Source organism: Telmatherina bonti, assembly GCF_933228915.1.
Source record: "Telmatherina bonti genome assembly, chromosome: 17".
In the NCBI taxonomy this organism is placed as follows: domain Eukaryota; kingdom Metazoa; phylum Chordata; class Actinopteri; order Atheriniformes; family Telmatherinidae; genus Telmatherina; species Telmatherina bonti.
In genome coordinates, this window is record NC_136615.1 from 21,722,187 (window position 1) to 21,742,762 (window position 20,576).

The window sequence follows — 20,576 nt, forward strand, 5'->3', positions numbered from 1 at the left end:
CTCGCTCTTATCTCTGCCAGCTGTTAGCGGCTTCTCGGAGGGAATAGCTGATGCTCTTTGCCGCTTGCAAGCTGTGGCTGTGGTGTTAGCTGTTTTAGCTCGCAGCTCCTGTTTTTTATTTATTTTTTTTTACTTGTAGTGGTGGCACAATGTTGAGGGGCTAGTAGCCAGGAAGGCAGGCAAGGGTGGGACAGGCTTCAGTCAGCCCAGGGGCTGGGGTTTTACACCGGGTGGAGTAGAGGAGGACACAGGCATAAGGAGAAGGGAAGAAGAAGAAGAAGAAGAAGAAGATATCCGGGGAAGGTGTGTGCCCATCATGACGGAGAGGTGTAGTCTGTGGAGTGCCCTGTCGGCTGCAGCATGCTGCTTCTACCGGGGGTCCTTCATGCAGGTGCAGGTGAGTGTTTGCATGAAATGTCAGCACTTGTCCTAGGTTTGCTTTGATTCCACTAAGTTGAATCCTATTTGGCACATTAAGAGACGCATGCATGTGGATGTGTGTAGGATTGTGCTTGTGTGTGTGTGTGTGTTGGTGGGAGGTTTGCACACTGCTGGCTCCTCTTCTGTCCCGGCAGCCGGTAATGTCAGCCTGCCGTGTAGTTGGCAGACGGATGATATCATAGACTGTACAGTACTTTGGGTGTCAGATGGACTGTGAGAAAACACTGTGGAGAGAGTTAGAAGGAGAAGGGTGAGGGAGGAGAAGGGGTCTGGGAGCTGTGTGTGGGAAAGGGGAGCTTTTAGATATGTGTTTGGAAGTTGTGTGTGAGGTGGAGAAAGTGTCGGAAGGGTACAGTGTGGTGTGGGTCACATTATCCAAAAGTATCAGCTTTACTTTGGTCTAATTCTGGCTTGTTGCCTGAAACTCAATATCCGACCTTATTCTTGGACAAAGTGACACCAACAGAGTATTTGTCTGTGTTAACCTGTGTTTGCTGTCTGTTTATGCGTGAAGAATCATATTTTCTTGACTTTTTGGTTAAAAAAAAAAAAAAAAAAATTCCCCTTGATTACAAACAGGAAAGTTGTGTTTGGAAATGATTCCTGTTTGTTTAATGTGTCTTTGGCAGCAGGGAAATTCAGCTAGCTCAAATGGTCAGTATCTTTATCCTGGATTTTTTTTTTTTTTCTACTCTTAAACAAATACTCTTCTCAAATAAATACTCTATTGGATCCAGGTTTTTGGAGGCATCTGCTTTTGTTTAAATCAAAGGGTTTCATAACTAAAGTGTAATGAAGGTATTTGAATTAAATCTCTCATGGGGTTCTTGTGTGATGGTGCTTGAGGTGGATTTGTGTGTGTGTGTGTGTGTGTGTGTGTGTGTGTGTGTGTGTGTGTGTGTGTGTGTGTGTGTATGTGAGAGAGAGAGAGAGTGTGGCGTGAATTAATTACCAGTCGCTGAATGATAAGAGTTACGTGGGAGCCTTTCGGGGTAGGAAAACAGCAACTTGGGTTTGTTTACTAACAGTGTGATTTTTGTCTGAAGACTTAATATTGATTCTACAATCCATTCAAATTAAACAAAGCTTGTCAAGCATGACGCAGTGTCATGTAACCAAAATACTGTCTGCTACCAGAGGAGCTTTAATCATTACTTCCTTTGCCATTCAATGCCACATTGGCTCTTCTTCTTCACCTGCAGGGGGTAATAAAATCATTAAGTTTTTACACTCGAGATGTTGTTTTTTTTCTTACACTTTCGGTGAGCTGTGGATTCAGTGTGCTTTCATCTTATGAAATAAATGAACATGTCTTACTGAACGCCTAACTAGTGTGTGAAAGCGACTGCTATCTTTGCGAGCCTAAAAGCCAAAACCTTTCACTTATTTAGTGAGAAGTTAATCTTATTTAAATCTTTAAATCTTGACACGATCTTAACCCCAACATAATCTTAACCCTAGAGGAGAATGTCTTTATCATCTTGCCTGTGTTTTTCAGAGTGACTTAAATACTTATGAGGTAGTTACAGTGTTATCACAAAGACTGAAGGCTTGGCAGGATTATTACTTTATAACGCTGCTGTGCTTGTTCATTTATGAATATTATTGTGCAAAAATACCATAATGATGTCGAGCGTGGACAAGCTAACATGTTAAGCTGGATTTATACTTGCCTTTGTACAGTAGGGTTGGTGCAACTGATGCAGGTGAAATGTACTCTCGCACTTGAGCGTAGGTTTACAGCGTTGCATTGCAGTTTCTCTTCTGTGTTTACCACAACAACCCTGTGAGAAGCTCCAAAAATCCGGAGAACACTTAATCATAAACTGACCAATCACAATGGAGGACTTCTGCCTAACTGTGCCGAATTGTGCTCTTCCCGACGTGACGTGCACGTTACGTCTGGAAGAGGAGCACGTCAACTTTCGGCGAAACCTACATGGAGCACGTGGCAATGACGCCTTAACTGGCCTTACCACCACGCAAGTGTAAACTGATTGCATTATTTCTTCCACTTCTGTGGTTGAAGTATACTTATGTCATCTTGTAAGTATTCCTCAAATTTTTAAAAAATGGGAGCAATTCCGTTATCAGTGTTGTGCTTCTTTGAATCCTTAAATAGTTGTGAAATAATCGAGTTTATTTGAATTTTAGGTGAACATATTCCTGTAATATTGTCACACAATTTAAATCCTGTGGCTTAAACATTGATGCAGCTCATGTATGGATTTTTACTGGCTAACAAGTCATTTTGCGCTTCATGCACTCTCCCTCATCATGAAAAACACACTAAGAAATGCATATGATGCAGCCTTCAAGTCAAAGGCGATCGATGTGGCTGTTAAAGAAGGGAATAGAGCTGCTGCATGCTTGGTAAAGGTGTGGCTTACATGCAGGTGGGCTCTGCAGCCCGGAAATTACAGTAGTGTACATAGTATGCTATGGCTATAAGTATTAGTTTTATTTAGCACTTATCAGATTTTAATAAGATGAAGATAAGATAATAAAGCTGTATATTAAAACCTAAAGTGTATCGTCATTCTAGTGTATAAAAGTGTTTGAGTAAATACTGTTTTTTTTTTTGTTTGTTTTTTTTTTTTGCTCTATGTGCATCATTAATTTCACATAAATTTGCTCACATTGGCTTTTTCTTCTTGTTAGTTTGCTCTTCAGAGAGTTCACAGCTTTTTGGTTCATGCATGGTGCAAAAATCTGTGAACATTACTTCCATCGCAGTGCTGCAAGAGGTTTGACTAGATTACTCAGGTTGCTGTATTAACTGCAGCCAAATAAGGTCCAATGGTATTACTGCTTTTTTTAAGATTTAAAAAGATGATTGTAAAAAAAAGATGTGAATGATTATATACCACATTGTTACACTTTTGACTTGCAGAAAGGATGTTGCAACTGACAGTGGTCTGTGACCTAGACCCATCAGCTGTATCGGTGGAGAGATTACACTTGATCCTTTAGTCTAGACTGCAGTATGCCAACTATGGACTCGCTCACTTACACATACACACACATAGACATGGAGCTTAACAATTGTGTCTGCAGTGCTTCCAGCATGTCACTGTAAGTGGGACAATGCAACCGCCCGCTGGCCTCCTGCAGTGGTGAAACTCCCCATCATCTCAGAGAATCACACACACTTATAAAATACATAAACAGATTCACAAAGACCCAGAATGATCCCTTCCTCTGCTTTGATTGTTTTTTAAGTAATTTTTTTTCTATTTCAACCCCCTCCTGTCTCTGTGTCTCTCCTGCTCAGCTCTGTAGCCTCATTCCCCGTTGACCTGGCCAGCATGTGGCTGCCGTCATGCCAGCCGGCAGCCAGCCCTTCTGTCCTTTAGCATTCCTGCAGCCCTCTTTTATCTGGAATGTTGCTGTCACCTCTAACCCTGCAACATGGCACCTCTCTGCCATCCAGTCACAGGCAACTTAAACCAGCGTTCTGCTCGTTCAGACTCGCAGGGATTTTGTGCAATGTGGTCTTACACTGGACAATTTTTAAGTTGTTTCTTTATGTCTGTTTCAGTCTCTTTTGAATAGCTACTTTGATTTCATCATGAGAAATGATTTGTATGATTTAAGACTGTGTAGGACAACAAAGTGAAATATATGACAGGCTACTTCTTTTTCAAAGAAGAACTGGACTTATTTTAGACAGACTGAATTAGACTGAGCTTAAAATGTGTGCTTGGTAAAGACCCAGGACACTGAATCTTATTGCAACACTTTAGCATACATTTTCTATACACTGATTTGTCCATGCAAGGATGTAAGAGCTGACAGACACTGTATTTGGGTGAGTAAATGGGTGATGGAGAAATACCTCACTGGACTTTAAACTACTGTAAAAGGTGGAAATATTAGGTTTTTTTTTGTCTCTATTACTCTTCAATTTTAATTATTTTCCCCTTTCAGTTGTGGCTTGGTAAGGTGTACAACCACGTAAACCCTACATAGTCCGGTTACTTCATACATTACCTTTTGAGTGTTATCTGTATCGTATTGATAAATACAGTTTCTGGGACATTTTGCATCACTTTGTGGTAAAAGCTGTGCTCAAAACCCTGTTCTGCACAATGTGTTTCTTGTATTTTACTCCCTGGCGGATACTTTTTGCACTGCAATAATTCTGGCACATCATGTGGTAAATGATAAATTTAAAAATGTCTATATATTTTTATTAATTGATTCATTTACTTTCTTTCACAGATGAATGGGTTATTAACAGGCCTGGTCGGAAATTGAAAATAAGCTATTGATAACATATTTAATTTAAATAGGGAGCAGGGAAACCTCTAAAACCTGCAGGACACCAGCCCTTGTGGACCTTTCTTACGACTAAGTTTCTCTTTAGGGTACATTCACATCGGCTGTTTTGATGGAAAGTCTCCATTTTGGGAGGTGTAAATGTGCAAACAAGTTTTGATTTACACTGACAATAGCAAACTCTACAAACGTGGGTCATGGTCCACTTCAAGTGAGCTAAATACAGGATGTGACAAAGCAAAGAGCATTGTGGGTTCACCACAGGGCATTGTTAAACATAACCGAAACATTTTCTAGAGTGGGATAGCAGCTGGCTTTGACCTGGAAAAATGGCTTGTGATCAGTTGTAGAATGAACAAAGTAAAAGTTCTGATCGAAGCATTGTCGACCCCACACTGCTAGAATGGGATTTACTAGTAGATGAGTACACCAGTGTTTGAAGAGCCACATATATGTGATGTAACTTTTATTTATTTCACTGTGTATCTCATCTTCTTTTTCAGTACTTTTTGATGCTGTGCCACCTCTGGCAAGGAGGGGAATACATTATTTAAACTGTCCGGTTTGTTTGAGTCATTGCAGCGTGAAAGCAAAGTCGGGCAAACTCAGGTGTTGCAACCCTCAACTTATATTGCTTTGTTGTTTGTATAAAATTTTAGGAGCCCAATTATCACATACTCCAGGTATATTAGTTGTTTCTTTTGGATATCATACATATTGAATCGGTGCGCTATATTAGACTGAATTCCCCTCAGTGTGTTGTCTCGGTATTACCTTGTTTCTATTCCTAAGAGCAGGTAGCAATTTAATAACACAAAATGAAACTGTGGAAATAATTTTATTATGTTTCCACTGTGGGCATATTTCATTGTCTGGATCTTAATGTGGTGTGAGAGCATCCTGAAGGTTTTGCTTTAGCTTTACCCATCACCCCACTGTGTTTAGTGCCAAGTTAGCTTTAGAAAACATGGTCCTGGTAATGCCATTGTGTCTTTATGTGTGTGTGTGTGTGTGTGTGTGTGTGTGTGTGTGTGTGTGTGTGTGTGTGTTACTCAGTGCATGCCAGAAAGAGAGTCCAAACCAACTGGTTTGTTTTAGTATTGAAATATTCACCATGTAATCCCCTCTTCTTTGCTTCTTCTATCTCTCTCTCTCCCCCTCTCCTCCCCGAAGCTTTTCGCCACAAATCCTCTTTTGGCGTGCCTGCCTGTCACACCCTGCAGGCTCATGGTGTGAAGGGCAGCTGTGCGTGCGTGTGTGTGTGTGTGTGTGTGTGTGTGTGTGTGTGTGTGTGTGTGTGTGTGTCCATGTGTGTCCATGTGTGTCTGTGTGTGTGAGTCTGCTTAAATTGCCTTGTTCCAGAGTCCATATCCTCATTAGAGCACTGTGATGTTTTTGGCACTAATGAGGAGAAAGACTGCCTATTTGTGTGTTTGTAAATCAGCTCTGTGTGTGTGTGTGTGTGTGTGCGTGTGCGCGCTCGTGTTTCATGTTTCTATGACTGTTTGAGTTTCATTCTTCAGTGTGGTTCGTTACTGTTTTGTAATGGATGTTTTAAACCCTTGTTGTATTGGTTTTAGCTGAAGAAAAGGCTCAGTTTAAGGTCCCATAACTGATCAGCTATTCTTTAGATCAACTTGTTTAGCACAGGATGTTTAACAGATTTCAAAGTCAGAGGCCTTCACACTGAGTTTTAATCATTAATGCATCATAATACTATTTTAATATCACAGATGCGAATTATAATCATTATAAGATGAGATCAGACAGCACTTCAGACAAAAGGCGGAACTTGATCCTCAGGCAATTATTAGTTTTAGAATCTAGGATAGTAGGAAAACCATATTGAACAGCAGATCAGCTGTAGCTTATTAACCAACTCATAAACATTAGGCTTTCTCATGATAAATAATGTAACTATGAAGCATATCTTCACTTCTATTAAGCCTTCGCTGAAACTGTTAGGAGCCGTCCATGGGAATTTGAAAACTTCTGCCTTAGTTAGCGTCCAGTGTTAAGATATGATGAAAAAGTTGTCTTACTTTAAGCATTTAAATTGGTTTTGAAACCCTGTTTGGAATAACAACATTGTTTGTGCTTCCGAAACAAATTACCGCTCAATGAGAATATACATGAACATTCAAAGCCATGCCTGGCAGGGAAGGAGGAGATTGTACATATTGTTTACTGTTGCCAGAGACAGGATGACACAGACTCACCATTAAATTGGTTGCTTTGTATGTTTAGCCATCCTCTGATCTTTCCGCATGCAGGTTTTGAACCAGCATCATAATATCTCTCGTTGCTTCAGTTATTACTAGCACGACTATTAGAGTGTAAGGAAATCCCAAACACAGATTCAAAGGCAGAATAAGGCAAAGAATTGCCCCTATATTTAAAACATTTGCACAGTTGGATTTGGCAGAAGAGGCTGCACTCAGGGTTTCCTCAAAGAATTCAACCAGCAACAGGGAATCTGCTTTTGGAAATAATCTCTGGGGACATGAACCTAAAAAACAAACGTATCTCATGAGGAGGAGACCTGTCTCTTTGTCATGACTTAGCAGCAGAAAAATATGCAGAGGTTCCTTGGTTACAAGGACTTTTTGTACACCCCTGCAAATACTTTATCAACGTAGTTGTGAGTGAATTGATAACTTTAAAACCTGAAGAAAACGGGCACTCTCAGTCTACACTAAAATTGCAGACACTGCACTGTCTGAATGTTGTCTAAGTCATGTTGGAGTTTGAGACTGGAAAGAGTGTCTGTAAAACATTGAGTTCTTCTCTTCTACTTTGTTTCCTGTCTTTATGGCTTTATCCAATGAAGGCAGAAGATCTGCAAAGATAATCTTCAAGAGAAACTTAATGCATCTTTGCTTGAAGGCTTTTACCAAGAAGGAGCTACAGGAAGTATTGAGTTTTCCTTTAACGGGACGCTAAAGAGTCCATGTCGATTCATTCTTTAGCAGTGCTTTTGTCCCTCTGATGCATTGTGCTTAGGCTCTCTTTAAATCTTCCTCTTCAGCTTAAGAGGTCGGATAAAGCACTGAAAGTTAAGTGGTTCTTCAGCTGCAGGTCACTATTTGGCAACTTACTTTAAAAGGTGGTGTTTTTATCTCTAAAGGCATAAAAGTGAATTAGCAGATGTGTTGACATATGGCTCATTGAGCATCTTATTAAATAATGTTAACTTGTTTGCAAGGTTAATTGTATGCATTAAAAGCTCAGCTCTGAATAAGATCCATCTTCAGACTGGAAGGCAATCAGGGAAAAGGATTAGAAAAAGAGTTTAAATGAATCTAACCGATGCGAAGTCTGAGCACAGAACAGACTGTCTTGCAGAAATGTGCCTTTAGGCGCCCTATGGTTCAACAAACTGAAGAGCATAACATGCTCACTATTCAAACAAGTGAATATGCAAAAAACGAAATGGCCTGTTTATATTAAGACTTTTAGCTGCAGGCCAGGATCACAGAGCTTTCCAGCTCAGTGCTTCATGTAATCATCTGCTCTCTCCTGAAATGATAGGGGAAAACTTTAATAGAGGAGCATGAGAATATAAAGCTGCTGTAAATGCTGCTGTGCATTTAATCACAGGTTAGATAGGGGCCGGTGAAGGAGAGATTATTCTAAAGAATACCTGGCTGCAGGTTAGTTTAAAGTGTCCTTTGTCTTCAGATCATACACCTCTCTGGCAATATTTTAAGAGTAGGACATAATGTATTAGCTTCAGGTGTTTTTTGACTAACAGACCATTGCACTAAAACAGCTCGAGGCTTTTTGCCAAGAAGCTATCAGAGTGTTTTAGACCAGAATCGTCTTCTGAAGTCCGAAGTACAGGATAGTTAAGCAAAATAAGTCAGTGGAAGTGTGTTGTCCACTCTGAGTATCACATTTGGTCAGACAGCCATTTACAAAGCAGTCAAACAAGGAAATGCACCGTAGCTACATACACTAAAGGTCTGTTAATGTCTAAGAGTTTTGCGTGTTTTATTTGTACCTCACAATATAATGCTGTGAAAACAGCTTCAGAATTTGTTGCTTTAATGTGTTTTTTGTAATCTTTCCCCAATTCCCACCAGTTTGAATTGCATTGATTGTCTTTGTATGAATGTGTTTACAAGTGGTAAATACTATGCTTATTATTGAAATCTCATACAGTAAGAACAGATATTATGAGTTGTTATGGAGATACAGTCAAATGTGAGATCCAAGACCCATAAAGGTGTAAATAAAGTTTGGGAAATTCTCATTTTATTTGGTGGGTGAGGGTAGAAAAGTAGATGAAATGTAGATCAAGAGCTTTGTCTTTTATTTTTGTTCCTTTTCCACAACAGACTAATGGAGGGTTTGCATCACTGTGGTAGCTGTAACAATCCGCCAGTTGATCTCCTGCTCCATTCTTCCCATAGTCAAGAACCATACCCCATGACACAAGATTGCCTCCACCACGGGCAAGATGTCATTCCCAGCCTGGAGAAGTTATCCCTGCCTTTTCCACCTGAGGACCATGGTCTCTGATTTGGCAGTTTTGATCAAAGATTGTGGCCCAGTGAAGCAAACAAAACCACATTATCAGCAAAATGCTGAGACCCAATCCTGAGACCACCCAACCAGACCCTTCTGCAGCACAGTTGTGCTTAGCAAAGCTGTTAATAAGTCATGATCAGAATCAGTGACAAAGGGCAACTTTGGCAGCATCCAACTATTAATGCAGGAAATGCAGACCAAGCTTTCTTTGATATAAGTTGTATGAGGACTCAGTGGTCTTTGGCAGGCTTTCTGTCACCCTGCACTCCCCACAGGACTCCCTGAGGGACACGGTCTAATGACATCTTGATGTCCACATTCTTTTTCTTTTAAGTTGTTACTTTTAGTTGTCCATTCCTTTCTTTTCTTGTTTTTGGTTTTAAGGCTAATTTGGCACATTTAAATCTGTTTTGTGAGTGTGAGAAATTCATTCATTCATTCTTTCATTCATTTTTCTAAGGGCTTTGTCCAATTAAGGGTAGCAGGGAAGCTGAAGCCTATCTAAGCTGTCATTGGGCAAGAGGCTGGGTACATCCTGGACAGGTCGCCAGTCCATCGCAGAGTGTGAGAAAAACATAGTGATGTTTATGCTGTGGAGGTTAATAGGGGGATTTAATGCTTCAAACTTAAAAATGAGGTGAACAAATTCATTTTTTTCTAATCTTCTTTCAGGCCTCCATTTACTGGATCATTCAGTTGCAAGGTCTTGCGCAATGGGGGGGTAGGTTTCACCAGTAAACTTTCAGATTTGACATGAAGGACCGAAAACTTTGTGTCTAACAGCCTGTCTCTGAAGACTCTCCAACAGACTCTCTCTGAAAAAAATTACACATACCTGTGGATTTATCACGCCTACACATTCAAACGCTTACACACCATGCTTTCATATGCTGGGAGAAACACAGCTGAGAGGGAGAGTGGCATACTGGGGGGATTTGGAGCAGGAGGTTGGCAATTGTTTGCTTTCTTCATCTTTGACCTCTCCTGACCATAGACAACGCAGAGGGTATTAAACATCAGGCTGCCACGGCTTAAAGGCTAAATTCCCCCAATTGAAACTAATGAATATTCCAGCACGGGGAACTGGGCTGTCATGCTTCGAATGCTTATTGTTTGATAGAAAACGTTGGAGACACTGCTTTTAAATGCTATACAAAAGTGCAGTCTGGAAAACAGCATTTGCTTAAATATATGTAAATTAATTTCAGGAAATATTTGTTTAAAATGTCTAATTATGTAATTATTTTTAAAGGCTGACTCTTCATGGCAAAAAAAAAAAGATTTTATGGAACTTTGTGTAGCCTAAGGTTTTCCAACTCTCTTTTACAGTGTTGCCCTGAATTCTAATAAATCCCATTGGGTAAAGTGTGTTTGAGTTACTGAAGGTCCTGGACCTCTGCGGAGTTTTTAATGCATCATTTTCCTTTATGAAAAGACCCGGGGCTGTTAAAGCGTCTCTGGGTGATTTGCAGAGAACAGCTGAGAATGACACACCCGCCTAATCCCCCCCCCCCCACACACACACACACACACACACACTTGCTCTAGCAGAGACACTTGGCCATGTATATGCACGTGCCTGAACATAAATGTATGTATAGATTCACAATTTAAAGCTGCAGCTAGTCATTGAATCTGCATTGACTTTGAACTTTTCCTTCTTTTTTTGAACAAGTGATGATCTGCATGGCTGCAGAAACACAAGGTACACACATGGAGACACAAATGAACTTCTGCTCCTATAATTGTGTTAATGACATCTTTTGGTTAATAATGGAGCAGACTGGAGTGTTATTCTGAACCAGATAGTGTAAACTTGATCATATTGACAGAAATGCGATAGCTTTGTCAGGTATAATTACATTCAGATTAGATGAGATAAGATTAGATTAATACTCCTGCCAATATAATGGAAGTCATGCAGCCTGGATGCATACTTCATGTGCTATAATACATATAACTCATGCATACCAGGATGACTGGCTTACAGTGATTAGTTTAAGCAGAGAGAAACCGATGAGGGGAGAGAGTCGATTGAGCAGAAGATAGCGGTTATTATGTTTCCTGAATATAATAAGTAAGTAATAGAAGTTTCCAGATAGAGAGTAATGGACAAGGCACAGGCACAGAGCGTTCCCTAGAAAGGCAATTATTGTCTGTATCAGGACATGAAGAAGTACATTATTATGCTTGGTTGAGTGCCTTCTTTAGTGTGTGACATTTAGATTTATACATCCATGGTGTGTATTTTAGATTTGTCTTAAATGTAATAAATGCAGCATTTAACGTTACGGGTGGGTTTGCATCTTTTGAGAAGTCTTGTGCAATTGAAAGCAGTTAGTGAGATCATACTTTAAAATTATCGGGGTCAGGTGGAAGGTGTGAGTGGATTAAAAACGAAGCAGCATTTAAGAAATGTAATGGTTTAGGACAGACAGAAATGGATGATGCTGAGTGTGCAGCATGCTGTAACGGGCAACCACAGGCTAATTTCTAATAAGCGTCTCTTCAAGGATGTGTCTACCGTCTGTCTCTCCTGAGAGTGTTTACACTTTTCCACCTCCGCACTCACACAAACACTTCCACACACAGGAAGTCTGTTTTCTGTTATTTGTGTTCCTTGAAAACAGTTGTAAAGGCAAGCCTTCTCTCAAAGATGTGCACATGCAAGCATCAATGAAAAGCGTTATGAGAGTGTGTGTTGCAAAGTGAAGGTCCCAGCTAGCAGTAAAAGCTCCATCTGCATTACCATGACAACACCTTGGTAACAGGGAGACAACACCCATCTACCAGCCCCCATCAAATGTGCATGTGTGTGCACGCATGGGTACATGCATATTTTAGAGTGTGCATTGTAGTGAAATTCCAGTGTTTGTGTGTGTGTGTGTTTTGTGTGTGTGTGTGGCAAAAGAAGCGTCCATTAGGGAGTACCCCAGCAGGTAATGTCTGTGCCTCAGAATGATGGACGCAAACCTAATGGCTCTGCCTGTATGGCTCAGTGGGGAGTGGTCGCACCCACAAACACATACACACACACTTGAACACACACACTTGAACACACACACACACACACACACACACACACACACACACACACACACACACACACACACACACACACACACACACACACACGCTTCATTGCTGCCTCTGTATGAATGGAACTGATACCTCAGCAGCGCTTTCAGACTGCCTATCTCAGCCAGCCAATTGTAAAGCTTGGTGCTCAACCCCAGGAAGAGATGACATCATTTCTGGCCAATGGCATCTTCTCTATAGGGTGTGCTTTTTTTTCTGCTGGCTACATGGATGGGGTTATGAGGAAGCTTGTGTGTGTGTGTGTGTGTGTGTGTGTGTGTGTGTGTGTGTGTGTGTGTGTGTGTGTGTGTGTGTGTGTGTGTGTGTGTGTGTGTGTGTGTGTGTGTGTGTGTGTGTGTGTGTGTGTGGTTACAATAGGGAGATATAACTGATTGATATGCATTCATTGTCTACCAATAGCATCAAACATTTTCTTATGATATATGAACACCACTCTGTGTCTTCCCTTCTACTTTTCTTCTTTCTCTTTTATCAGCTAATTTCCTCTTCTGTTAGGTTTTTTCTTCTGTTTCAAAAGTCTTGTTGTCCATTCTCCTTATCTTAAACGCACTTGTCTTTATCCTCTAATGTGTCTGCTGTTGGATTTCTAACTAGATTATTATCCTATTTTGTGCATATTTTAGTGTCAAAATACAAGACCAGTCGATGGATCATTGTTGTCCTTAGAATTGGTAATTGTGTGTGTAGACTGATGCCACACGGAGTAACATGTTACCAGCCAGACATTAGCAAACACTGCAGTCACAAGCAAGGGTTGGCATGGGAATATTTGTACCTGTTTGTTCATTTTTATGAATTGAAAAAACACCTCATTAATGCCCTAAGCAGAAATGATAATGTTGTGGTAGATTTTTTTTTCCCATTAGAAATAATCAATTGTCAATTCTTCTGTTTTGGAGGCAAAAGCTGATATCTTTCTGTTTTCCAGCTGCTTAAAGAAACCTGTGACGGACACATTGAATGTAATCTGTAGTTTCCATACTTTGTTGTGTAGAAGGTGTGAGGGATCATCAAATAGTGTTCAAAAGGTGGTACCGCAATATTCTCAGGACAACTGGCTCCAGTGGCTCCAGATCAGTCCCCAGCGCTGAGCAATTCATCTTGACCAAAATTTTTGAAAGACAATATGTACAAAAACTCACAGCTAACATTTCAATGTCCCATGTGCAATTTATTTGCCTTTTTATTCCCTGTTATTTAACTTTCCAAGTCTAAAAGCCCTGCAGGAAACCTTTTTGCTTTGTGCTGTTTGCTGAAGTCAGCTCATACAAAGTTAAGACACTTTAGAGTCCAGGAGATGTTTCTGCTACTGCATTCTTTGTATTTCTGTTTTCTTGTTAGTGCTGTAAGCTTGTCTATTTTGTCAGCTAGCAACCTCACAATTTACATGAAAGTTGAAAAAAATACTTTGAAATTCACATACGCAGAAGTGGACTGCAAGTCATTGTTAGTAGATAGTGCCATATATTGAAGTATGGTTAAAGCATAAACACCATACTGTCCAATGTCCCAAACAGTTTATTAGCCATCAGAGTTTATATGTTAGATTAAGAACTTTGACAAAAGTGTCTACTAAACACAAACATGGCAAAAACCAAATACTATCCTAATACAACCTAAACCACCACTGTGAATTACTTGGAGCACATTATAGGGGCCCTATTTAATTTCCAAATATTTGTCATACTTTGATAGTTGCATAGTTCTTTCAGCTACATTAGACTCTGATTTTTTTATATTTAAGTGTGTACTTATTTGTTTAGCTTGAAACTTAAAGTTGAATCCAGTCACTATACGTTCGAACTGGTGAAAGTATTTTTACTTGCGCATTATAACCAAGTGAATCGGTGCATAATCTTTAACAAATGCCTTGATATGCTTTGTTAGACATATGTCCATGATTCTTGGCTGGATTTCAACTCTTGAAGATGATTAATCCTCTGCTGTCGGTCATTGATTAATTAATTAGATGCTGTGTCACCATATGTGTGTGTATCTGTGGTAACAAGGCAGCAGCTTCTGGTCATCTACTTTTTTTTTTTCCCCTTTTACATTAAAAGTTATATCATAAACCAAAGTTTATACATTTACATATTTGTAAGTATTTCATCATATCGAGGGAATTTGGTAAATAAATAATTGCCAGGCAGTTCCTCTTCACCAACCTCCAATCCTCATTTTAGCCTATGTGCTGCGTGTTTATCCCTCAGCTCCTGCATGCTTCCTCCCTGTCTGTCCCCATCCTCTTTAACTGTGTTTGAGAAATGCAGTTTGGGTTTGTGGTTTCCCCTTCACACCTGTCACTGTCAAGATAGATGGTCCTGGTGTGGATAGTAATGGTACTGGCTTGCGGTTAAACAGCAAATAAGAAATGGATGTGTGTGTCTATGAGTGCATGTGTCCGTTTGTGTGCATGTGTGTGTACTTTGCGTGTCTGCAACTCATCAAAATAATGTGTGTGCTTGTGTGTGTGTGTGTTAACAGAGGGTGGTTAGCACTGATGAGTCCTGTGACCCTCCATCCATCAGTGTGATGACCTTTTACCCTAAAAAGGTACCAAATTGGCTATTAATGGTTAAACCCGGAGAAGCGAGGATGACAGCAAGTGGCACTACCCCCAGGGGAAATGTCTTGTGCCTCCTCTTTTTTTTTTTTTTTTTTTTTAGTAAAAAGAGACGTTAAAGCTGAAGATGTGCTACATCGTGACTGGACTTTAATTTGCCACCCCATTATTAGCATATTTGTCACAATGAAGTCCTTTTTATTAAGGCAGCACATCTCAATGACATTCAGAAGCCTGCCATACCAATCGCAAGCCCTTCTCTGAGCTGCCAAAATTAAAGGTTGGGTGTATATTTCCAGCTGAGTTAACAAACTGCCCCAAGCATCTGAGTTCTGCCAGCTGGGACCAGTTGTCATAGACAGCTCCTGCTTCAATTAAAGACAAAGGAAGGATAATCTTTATGGGGAGTGAAACTGAGGTGAAAAGACCAATAAAAGTTGTGGGTTGAGAGAAGAATGTTGGAATTTAGCAAAAAGCTGATCAAACCAGATATTAATTTGGATGTAAGTCCAAACTAAGACTTAACTGAAAACTAAATTCAGTGCTTTTGCAAATGTAGGATATGGATCGAATATAGATGTGTCCAAACTTATAACTGGTCCTGTGCGTCACATTATGCTTCCTTTCAGTTTTATTTAGACTAGCAACTGTGAGGAAGAATGTGGCAGTAAAGCAAACACAGAATATTAGCCTTACACACTAAATCAGACAAGTAAGGTATAACGTGTAGTTTCCATGTACGTATATGCATGTAAGTCAAACAGAAGTTCGTTCATTCCAATGTGAGTAATACCAGTACCAGTAATCTGGTAGATGGCAGAAACTCAGATTTCCCATATAGAATCTACCTCAAGTATGTTCAAGAATTTGAACTTTTGTGGTGGATTTTATAGAGAGGCCTAGGGGTTTAATAAGTAAAGTTTGATAAATTAAATGGACAGGCTGGGAAATGTCTAGATACAGTCAGAATTATATTTAAATTTTGAAATAAGACAAAGAGAAAACCTTTAAGTTGTATTTGACCACATTGGTAATAGGAGTCTGGGTGATGTGCAGATTTGATATATAGATATTCATATTACCTTTATCATCTTTAAAAAGAATTTCTACCAGGCAGTCAAGCCTTTTTATTTAGCTTTGGCCTTGTCTTAACAGTATTATTCTGATGGCGTACACTATCCTTTACTATTGCTGAAACCAAGTTCAGCCATCTGTGAAAAAGAATATCGTACTTGTTTTTAACTTTAGAGTCTCTGGTCAATATAGCAGATGATACTCACATGTTTGTGGAAGCGAGGCATATGATTGGATGGAGTTGTGTAAACATTTTATCATATAAAATGACCTAAGTTTGTTTAATCGAGCTTATTGACTTTGTTGTACTTCCAGTAATGAGTAAAAGTTGTGGTCAGTTCAAAGACGTTATCTTTTACCACACTTGATTTATTGATGGACATGAGAAGCTTTTTCTGTTCTATTCTTCCTGTTCATTGGGCCCAGGCTTTGTACCCAATTATAGTAAAGCACACAATGGAGTAGTAATGATAAGATCTGTCCAATTCCTCTAAAAAGCAGCTGACAAGCCAAATTTAGACCCACTACTGTATGTTTGTTCTTGTTTGTAATAAAACTACATCCGGCTCAGGTTTGTCTGAGTTTAGTCAAACATAAATACTTGAGGCTTTGAAAGTAAGTCAGGATGCTCATTATGATTAATGAAGAGCAATGCGTGTGTGTGTGTGTGTGTGTGTGTGTGTGTGTGTGTGTGTGTGTGTGTGTGTGTGTGTGTGTGTGTGTGTGTGTGTGTGTGTGTGTGTGTGTGTGTGTGTGTGTTTTTGTTTGTTTGTTTGTTTGTTTGTTCGTTCTCTATCTTTCTGTCCAGCTAATGGACAGAGATATTTGTCTGAATGTCAGCACACCTTCAGACAAATATCGACACACCGATATTCTAAGTGGAGCAATGAGGGAATGTGCACCGACGGGACAATGATATGATGTGCAGCTGAGAGATGGCATGTTGTAGCAGCAGGATGTATGAAGACCAATCAGTGGAGATGCAGACAGAAGAGGAGCTGAGAGAAAATTGGATGAAGAAGTGTGAAAGGAGTGATAAATATGGGAGAATGTAGGAGGACAAAAATAAATATAATGGAGTAAGATGACAGAAAAGTTAAGTATTTATCATAAACCAAACAGCAACTGGGTTTGTGTCATCTGTTTTCTGAGAAAGATAAAGTTTTTTAGAAAGATGTTAGCCGTGATGTTTGTCAGAAAGTGGAAATGAGGCAACTGACCTCCCTCAACTTGCATTCTCTTTAGAAGTCTGAAAGAAGGAGGTGTGCGGGGAAAAACAAAAGAAAAGCAAAACAGACAAGTTCAGGAAAGGATCGGAGCAGAACGTCTCAAGAGACGGTGAAAGGCTGCTGCGTTTGCCTAAAGCACCGTAGATGGAGAAAGCTAAACCTGATGAGAAGTGGGATATAAAGCAGGAAAGTCAAGGAAGGCCATGAGATGAGTCAGATGTGTGTACATTTGAGCTGTCTATAAATTGCACCACAGTGAGTAAGAAGCAAAGCTTGAGCAAAAAAAAAGCAGGCGGAAATGTAGTGATTGGACAGAAAATCCCCCATTCTCTCTGATTACACTGAGCTGTGGCCAGGGCATGCAAGATGGACGGGTGAGTCCACTGAGGTTAGCAAACATCTCGAGTTCTATTATTAGCAGGGTTTGAGCTTGAGATTCAAGTCTCTTAAAGTCCATTTAAAGTTTTCGCTGCTGCTGCAGCAGCCAGACCTGATAGTAATGTCACAGCATTCCAGATAAAAGGAAACTGCAAACTCATTAATGAGGCTTGTCACAGCGTGTAACGTTGTTTAAGACTGTATTTTAAATCAAACTGGGATCTAAAAAATGAAAAATCTTGGCATCTTAATCAGACATGATGTCGGAAAGCAATAATTAAGAATTGTCTTGTACAACTCACAAGACACTTGGACCATAGTGTCCAGACCAAAGCTATGCGAAAAACAAAAGTTTGTCACTGAGTATGCACATCTGATCTTCTGGCACACAGACATTGTGCGTGTGCATGACTTATAGATCTTTGATTTAGGTGTAAATGCACATCTGTTATAATGGTATACTCAGAGGAAACAAGACTATCAAATTGTCTTTGCCATATTGGCAGAGACACATGTCATCACAGATCATACTGCAGTGTTTGCAAATTTTAAGTATGAGTCATGTTGAGAGACTGAGTGGGCTGTTAACTCTGCTGTGGCTCCATTTGTTTTTTCATCTTTTGCTGTATTTTACGATCAGGTCTTTAGGTGATCTAAAGTACTTTGTTTTGTTGGAACTGAATCCACTGATTCTATAAACATATTCTCCTTAGGTTTGTACTGTGAAATGATTTATTTTCAGTCAGTGTTGAACTACTTGACCAGCCACTTAGCCGCAGGGAAAAGCGATGACTCAAGGATGCAATAGGAACAGATCAGATGAATGCACACGCAGTCGGACATACAATGGGCATACCATGATAACTGTCTCCAACCAGCTATGTTTTCCTCTTCGGTACACTTCACTGCACATGATGGAGCAAAGCACACATGGGGCACATTAACCTCTCTCTCTGTCACACTCAAACACACCCAGGCATTTTTTTTTTTTCCTCAGGGAAACACCAGCTGAGGCATGCAGAATATGGAGTTACCATGGCAACAACATCCATAGGCGTGGTGATGCTGAGTTGACTTTAAAGTAATTTAGTGTGATTACAAATTATTTGGTTTCATGTGTGGTAATCCTGGCATTTTATGCTTTTATTTTATTGCACATAATGATACTGATTTGTATATCTACCCTCCTGTTAGTCTTATGTTTAAATATATGAATAAGTCACATGTAAAGCTATAAATGTTGTATCATGTGTTTTTCCCATCTGTTTTGCATTAATGTTTACATCTACTGAATGCTAGGAATATTCATTTATGTCTCGTAGCAAAAATACATTCTCAAGATTAAAAATAAATGGAATTTAAATCCTAAATCTTGAACTGTAGATTCAGATTTGGCTGCAAACTGGGACTGTGTCCTAAGTAGCATCAGTAAAGTTAAATTTCTTATTAAGCTAATTTCACAAGATGCTGTTAATACAGCAAGAATAAACCATTTTCACAACAAACAGTGTGGCTCTTCACATTATGTAAAGAACAGGTGTTTAAATGATGTTAATGATGACTAAGTTTCTTCTAATGCTCCGGTAAACCTTGACAATAACCCAGCATGCAAAACAGCAGGAGCCTCCCCCAAGTGGAACCCAGCCATCATTAATACACCTGTGCATTTCCTGTTGACCTGTCAGAACTCCTGCTGCGAAAATGGTCTATTGCCTTATGTAGGTGTCCAAGCGACATCTCTACAGCCTTCATTTGCAAATCTGTTCACAATGTGTACAAATATGTTGGCATGGGCTGCAAAATTTTTGTGCATGCGTTTCAGATTCATGCATATAATGTGCATAGGAAATAGGAAGAACTATTTTGGTAGTTTAATGCTAAAGGAAAAATCACTAAAATGAACATTAGGTGTCATAGAACATCTGAAAATAGCTTTCAAAAGAAAGAAAAACTAATTTAAAAGGTTTCTTTTTAGGTTAAATGGCTAAGATACAGCTTAAATCCTTATTTATTTGTTTTAAGTTTATTCAACTGAACTTTAAATGTACTCAAAATGAATTTGTTTAGATTAAGTGTTTCATCCAGTTAGAGCAATGCACTGTGTGGCTGCATTGCTGTGTCATTAACAGAAGCATTAAACTAATCTGATTTTAATTAGGTTCAACCAAACTACCTAATTTCATTCAGAGAAATATCTAATTAAATATGTGTAATCTTTAATCACTCTGTGCATCACATTCTGGGTGACATGAGTGTGCTGTTTCTTTAATGACTATGCAAAATGAGTCTGTCATCTTCATCCCTTCACTTGTTCTGCTGGTAGTTGCTTGAACTTGCGTATATCCCTCATATTGCATGGACTTATTAGTGTGTTTGCTTTATTTTTATGTTTCTGCTTGTTGTGTCTTTTTATTGGTAGGAAAATTGGTAATTGAGATGTTTACTTACTATGTGTTTGTGACAAAGAGGGAGTTAGCCTGTAGGCCTGCTTAACACAACCCATGGGTTAGGAGACGAGGGAGGGGAAGTGCAGCTGTATATAACAGCCAAGCCTCATTAAAATCTTAATGTGCCCGACTGTATGTGTGTGTCTCATCAGGCCATGTGTTTTTTGTCAGGGTGTCTCTGTTTGTGTAAATTTACTGGGATAAAAAAAAGTTTTTATATGTCTCTCTTTTTCTCTTTGTACATCTCTGTAATGTTGGGTAACTTTATTTCCATTTTTCCTCTCAGTGCCCCAGATTGTCCTGTTATGTGCAAACCCTCAACAGATTCAAAGAAATCACAAGATAAATGAGACCAAAAAGATGCATTTCAATTCATGTGTGTCAGGATTGTGGATTTGTACATCACAATGATAAACAAAAGCACACATTGTCACATGCAGGCACACAGAGGACATTTAGCCCTTTAGGCAAATGATTGTCATCATATATCTTTTGCTATGTTGACAAGCAGACACACACACACACACACAC

The 20,576-nt window shown here is 39.5% G+C and overlaps 1 protein-coding gene across 1 annotated transcript in view; it reads left to right on the forward strand.

Moving 5' to 3' along the window:
- The first annotated feature begins 261 nt into the window (after positions 1 to 261).
- The window catches only part of sh2d3ca (SH2 domain containing 3Ca), a 51,051-nt gene continuing 30,736 nt past the window's right edge, over positions 262 to 20,576 (forward strand). Inside the window, exon 1 of the mRNA XM_079256880.1 lies at positions 262 to 397. Coding sequence (XP_079113006.1) covers positions 317 to 397 — 81 coding nt within the window. The 5' untranslated portion in view covers positions 262 to 316. The remainder of the gene's footprint in view (positions 398 to 20,576) is intronic.